The sequence below is a fragment of the Plasmodium gallinaceum genome, assembly GCF_900005855.1.
Source record: "Plasmodium gallinaceum strain 8A genome assembly, contig: PGAL8A_v1_7, whole genome shotgun sequence".
NCBI lineage: Eukaryota > Apicomplexa > Aconoidasida > Haemosporida > Plasmodiidae > Plasmodium > Plasmodium gallinaceum.
Genome location: NW_021628237.1, coordinates 1 through 6775, shown reverse-complemented (window position 1 = coordinate 6775; position 6775 = coordinate 1). Strand labels below are relative to the sequence as shown.

At 17.9% G+C, this 6775-nt stretch overlaps 1 protein-coding gene across 1 annotated transcript; it reads left to right on the top strand.

Moving 5' to 3' along the window:
• Nucleotides 1–5087: 5087 nt before the first annotated feature.
• On the top strand, nt 5088–6290 carry ETRAMP (early transcribed membrane protein; the record flags this gene model as incomplete). Its single annotated transcript, XM_028670630.1, has 1 exon — nt 5088–6290. One exon carries the CDS (start codon nt 5088–5090, stop codon nt 6288–6290), a length of 1203 nt encoding a protein of 400 aa, XP_028527364.1.
• Nucleotides 6291–6775: the final 485 nt, after the last annotated feature.

Here is a 6775-nt window from a genome sequence, read left to right as displayed (position 1 = left end):
TTTTTTTTTTTTTTTTTTTTTTTTTTTTTTTTATAAATGTTTTATTAATAATCTTTGATATAAAAGAATTTGATTTATGGCTATTTTTCTTTTTGGTATTTTTTTCCACTAAACATTTTAAGTTGTTTTTTACTATCACTTTTAAAATGGTTGCTTCGTGTGTAAAGGTTTTCTGTTAATTTTGTCTTTTTATATTTTATTTTTTTTTTTTTTTTCTATAATTCAATTACTTAAATTATATATATATATGAATAAATCTAAAAAATATATTTATATCATTTAAAAATATTTACACGCTAAGGTATTCCCTCTTTTACACTCGCACAGGCAAAAATACTCAACCTGGCTTTTTTTTTCTGTTGGCTTCTTCGAACACTTCTTTTTTTATTGAATATCATAGTAGAATATTTTTATTTATTTAAATAAAAAAGTTATAGCATCTAAATGTATATTCATTTGGAATCAAACAAATATATATATATATATATATATATATATATATATATATATATAAATAATTCATAAGTAATTTATTAACCAGAGACAATTTGATAAGTAGAAAAAGTTAACAAATCATGTTCAATATAAAAAAAAAAATAACAAATAGATATTATATGTATAACAAATACTACTTTAATTTAGTAAATAAATAAAACAAAATAAAAAATAAAGTATTAAATATACAAACTACAAATATGCGTAAAAAAAAAATTAAATTTTTTTCAGCATGTAATATATATAACACAAGTTTTCTTAAATTAATTTTTTAAATGAATTAACAATATTTCAAATGCAATAATTTATTCCTTAATTTATAAAAGTTTTAATTTTATTTAATAAACATATATATAACTTTTTTTTTTTTATTAATTCAAAGCTAGTTTAATTTTTAAAAAAAAAAAAAAAAAAAAAAAAAAAAAAAAATATACATGTACATATACATATATATATATATACAATTTATATATTATATATGTGCATAATATTAACATTACATAAAGCATACGTTAATATAGTGATAGAAATTCAAATTTTAAAAATAATATTTAATTTTTTTTTTTTTTTTCTTAAACATGTACGTTTTGTAGATTTTTTAATTTAAAGTACTTGTACTTTTGTAAAAAAAAATTTATTTCTATTATATTTAATATTACAAATAGTTTTTCTTTAAATTAATGATTTGATTAATTTTTACAATATTTGAATTAAGAATAATATAAAAAATTAAAAAAATTTATGATAATTGCATATGTTAAAAAGATATACATGTACTGCAAATACTAAAATATTAAAAGAAAAAAAAAAAAAAAAAAATACGAAGCTAGTGATTATATTTTTTGGTGAGAAAAAAAAAATTGTAAATTTTGTAATAATGTTAGAGCTTTTTGAAATTTTAATTCTATTATTAAAGAGAAATAATTATTTATTTTAATTTTTTAATATATAAAAAAATAATTGACATACTCAAGCATTTGCATTTTTATGCTCCACTTATTCACTTTCACAATTGTGATAAGAGTGAGGAGAGAATAATGCAAAAATAGTACGTTCTTAAGAGATTAGTAAACCGAAAAAACAAAAACTTTAAAAAATAATTTAATTTGATCAATACATGATTTATTTAATAATGGCTTTTTATTTATAAATTCTTTTCACAAAAAAAAAAAAAAAAAAAAAAATTATTTTCCATTTATTAATTATGCCTTATTTAAAATACACTTTTTTACGAACATAATGTAACTCGAAAACAAAAAAATGTTTAAAAATAAAATAAAAACAAAAAAAAATCTTTTACATTTTATATTAGGAAAGTTAATTAATAATTATATGTAAATTACTACACAAATAATTTTTTTAAATAGTTTCATACATTTTTTTAATATTAATTTCTTATCTAGTAAAAATTACTTTAAAAGAACGATTTAATTGTAAAATTATGTAATATGTAGTTATTGTAATTTAGAAGAAATTTATATAACTTGTTAATTATTAAATTTTATTATATCAAAAATATTATTTAAAAAAAAATTACTTTATATTCTTTTAAATTTTTTTCATTGATAGAGAAAAAGAAACATTTTAAGTTTTTAATTTTTTTTATAGAAAATGACACGTTTATCTTATTTTTAAATAATTAATATGGTTAATAAGTAATTTATAAAATTTTAGTTAATAAAAATTATGAAGTAAAATTTTTTTTGTTATCTTCATCAGTTTTTTGAAAAAAATATCCAATTAAGAAAAATATATATAATTTTTTATATTTCATTTAGTTTTATAAAAATATAAAGTTTTTATTGCATTACTTTATTTACAATTAATATATCTTAATATGCAAATGATTATTAAATATTTTTATTTTTCTTTAAATAATTTTAATTTATACTTTTTAATTTTATTTTCCTTAGCTAATACAAATTACTAAAAGAAAAACATTTGATTCACAATTTTGAAGTTTATATAATTAAATATATAACATACGTTATAGCAAGTAAAAAAACAAGGAACATTACGATTTTTAACTGAATACTCCTATATATATAATTGCTGATAAAAAAAAGGAATTAAAATGTTTTTTGTTAAAATTTTGTCTTTATCCATTTAACATAAGAAATAAAGTATGTAAAATTTTCAGTCTATTCTTTGTGAAACCTATGATAATAGTTATAAAATAAATACTTATAATAATGAATAGAAATAACTATTAAGAGGAATAAATGTTATTTCTCTAATATTAACAAAAATATACAGATAAAAAATAGAAATAGCATATATGTAACACAAATTAATACAAAATAATGAATAATTATATATCAATTTTATTAATAAGAACAAATTTTTTACTCTAAGATTCAAAAATAAGCACTTGATGTAATAATACATTTATTGCTAAATTCTTTTATAAATTTATAAAAAATAATGAATTAATAACATGGAAAGTTAAATTATTCATATACATTTTTATTAAAAAAAGAGAAATTATCTTTAATTGTTTTATATAAATATTAACTTTTAAATAAGAAAGAAAAGAATTTATTACTATATATATATATATATATATATTAGTTTTTTCTATTAAAATAAAAATTAAATATTCTATTTCTTTTTATTGGTAACATATTATTACCAAGATTATCTTAATTTTTATCCTAAAATACCCATAAAGGTATAAAAAAAAATTAACCATATAAAAAAAAACTAATTTTTATTATATGTGTAATTTTATGTTTAAACGTAACTTTATTTTCTAAACTTGGAACATTAAATTAAACTTATTATTGAAGAAAAAAAAAAAAATTATAATAAAATAATAAATAGGAAAAAATATTTAAATACTGAAGATAATTTATTATTTCCCAATTTTAAAATAAATATGCCAATTATGATACGATAGAAATCTGAGAATGAGATAATATTTATAGGTAATATAAAATAAGAAAAGTGATAAAATTTTTATATTCAAAAAAATTGAATGAATTAATATAACATCTCTTAATTATTATCACCTACAAATATGTAAAAATTTTTGAATTGGCAATTTATTTATACCAACATGATACAATTTCATTCTTATAAATTAAAAAAATATAAACATTATTAACTAAAAAACATTACAAAAACATTCATATATTCCTTAAAATAACAATGTAACATTTAATGTATTAAAACAAAACTATAAATATGTTAACATGAAAAATGATGTTATCATTACTTCAGAATAATATCATTAAATTATATAGTATATTATTAGGGAATAAATGAATTTATTCAGCTTTTATAAAAATTAAAAGTTTCTTTTATATCTTTTAAACAAAAGAACAATTTTTTTTTTTTAAGTGAATCATATAACTTATTCTACGAATAAATTATGTCAATAATTTTAATTGTTACTCAATTTAGTGTCAACAATTACCAAAAAAAAAAAAAAAAAAAAATACATATTCTTAATTTAAAATATATATTCTTTATATTTTTTATTAGTTATATATAGTAAATGTTGTATATATCACTTGATATTCCCCAATAAACCTTTTACACATTCGAATTATATCAATTTAATATATATATATATATATATATATAGATATATATATATATATAGATATATAAAGCAAACAAAAAAACACAAATAAAACTTTTTTTTTAATTTTTCTCTTTATATGTGTTAAATATTTATTTTTCAAGCAAAATTATAAAATGTTTTATATGAAAACATTTTCTAATGTTTTTTCTATTTTTCTCAAAAAATTTAAGCTTTTAATTTTCAATGTTCCTTTTTTTTCATATATTTTTGTAATTTAAATCATCTTATAATTAGTCTACTTTAACTTTAAATATTTAAATGCAATTAAAGAAAAAAAGATAACATTTCATTTTTTAACAAGAAAAAAAATAAAAATCTAAAACTAATAAAGTTCATATAAAACATTTTTAAAATTATTATAGCTTCAGTTGAAAAATCCTTTTTTTTTTTACTTTATAAAAATTTTAATGTTAAAATTAAAAAAAAAGGATTTTGTAATACAATGAAAAACATTTTATATATTAACTATTCTTGTATGAAAATTAAAAGTAAATTGCTATTAACTAATCACAAAATCCAAATAAAAACTAATAGACATAAGTGTTATCAAAATAGAAAATCAGTACATGTTCGATATCTCTAAAAAGATACGGTAATAAAATAAATTTAAATATAATTTATACAAATTTATATATACTATATTAAAATTAATTTGATATTTTAATATATATGAAAAAAGATTCTTTGATTTTTTTTTTTAATTTATCCACAATCATCTTGCAAAAAATGCTTAATTTTTTTTATTTTCTGTAAGTATTATAAAGAAAGAATCTATAGAACGTATTTCTTTAATTTGCATGCAAAAAAAAAAATAGTAAGAAAAATAAAAAGAATCATCCAATAAAGGGAAAAAATGTAATTTTTAATAATATTAATAATTTAAATAATACTTTTGTTAATATAATAAAAAGTTCTCATTATTATATTTTATACTCCCATTAATTAATAATATATCTTTTCTTATATACAAAATTAATAATCCATATTAATTTTCTAAGTTGAAATGAGAATTTCAAAGGTGTTTTATTTTTTTAATTTTCTTTTAGTTACCCATTTATTAATACCATATTTATCAAAAAAAAATGAGAATCTTAAAGGTTTAAATTCATTAAAGGATGTTGAAGAAGAATTAGAAAGAAGGGAGAAAAAAAAAAAAAAAATAATTTTATATTCTACTTTAGCATCAGCATTAGCATTAGCTACAGTTGTAGCTATAGGATTAGGAATTTATTCTCACGAGAGAAAGAAAGGGAGAGATCTTAAACCTCTAGATAAAGAATTTTTCGAAAAAGAGGGAGATGATGAAAAACCTAAGAAACCTTATTTTCCTAGATGGGTATCAAAAGAATCAAAATCTGTTAAACTGGAAGGAGATACATCACCAAAAAGTTATAAAAAAAAATATAAGCATCCACCTAAAGAAAAACCAAGAACTTCCAAAACTGTCACAGAACCAAAATCAAGGAAATACATAAAGTTAGCACCAACTTTTACAATACCCGAATCTATAATATTACCAGAACCCATAACATCTCCAGAACCTACTAAATTTCCAGAACCTCCTGAACTACCCGAATCTTTAATATTACCAGAACCTCCTAAAATACCCGAATCTTTAATATTACCAGAACCTCCTAAAATACCTGAGTCTCTTAAATTACCAGAACCTCCTAAAATACCCGAATCTTTAATATTACCAGAACCTCCTAAAATACCCAAATCTTTAATATTACCAGAACCTCCTAAAATACCCAAATCTTTAATATTACCAGAACCTCCTAAAATACCCAAATCTTTAATATTACCAGAACCTCCTAAAATACCCAAATCTTTAATATTACCAGAACCTCCTAAAATACCCAAATCTTTAATATTACCAGAACCTCCTAAAATACCCAAATCTTTAATATTACCAGAACCTCCTAAAATACCCAAATCTTTAATATTACCAGAACCTCCTAAAATACCCAAATCTTTAATATTACCAGAACCTCCTAAAATACCCAAATCTTTAATATTACCAGAACCTCCTAAAATACCCAAATCTTTAATATTACCAGAACCTCCTAAAATACCCAAATCTTTAATATTACCAGAACCTCCTAAAATACCCGAATCTATAATATTACCAGAACCTCCTAAAATACCCAAATCTTTTTTTTTTTTTTTTTTTTTGCATTTCAATTTTTTTTTTTTTTTTTTTTAATATTGCCATTAAATAATTTTTATAAAAACAAAATTTAAGCAAATATATTTTAATAGTTATTAATAAAAGTATATATATACATAAAGAAAAAAATTTTTATACAAACAATTATATACAATTTTTGCACTTTAAAAAATTTTAAAGAAAATATATGTACATGTATATACATAAAAATTTTTAAGTGCGGAAAATTTAATTACAAAATTGAAAAAAAAAATAATTTAATTAATATAAAATAAAAAAAACAAAAAAAAAAAAAAAAAAAAAGAACATCCTCATCTAAATTTTCTTGTATTCTCAATTCTTCCACCATTTTTTTAAAAAAATATTCCTTTTCTATTTGCAATTCTTCTTTCATACATTCTTCTAATAGCGTCATATGTATTTCTATCAAAACGTTTTGTATCAATTTCTCCCTTTTTTTTCTATTTTTCTCTATTTCGTTATCTCCTTCTTGTTTCAATTCCTCTATATTTTCATGAATT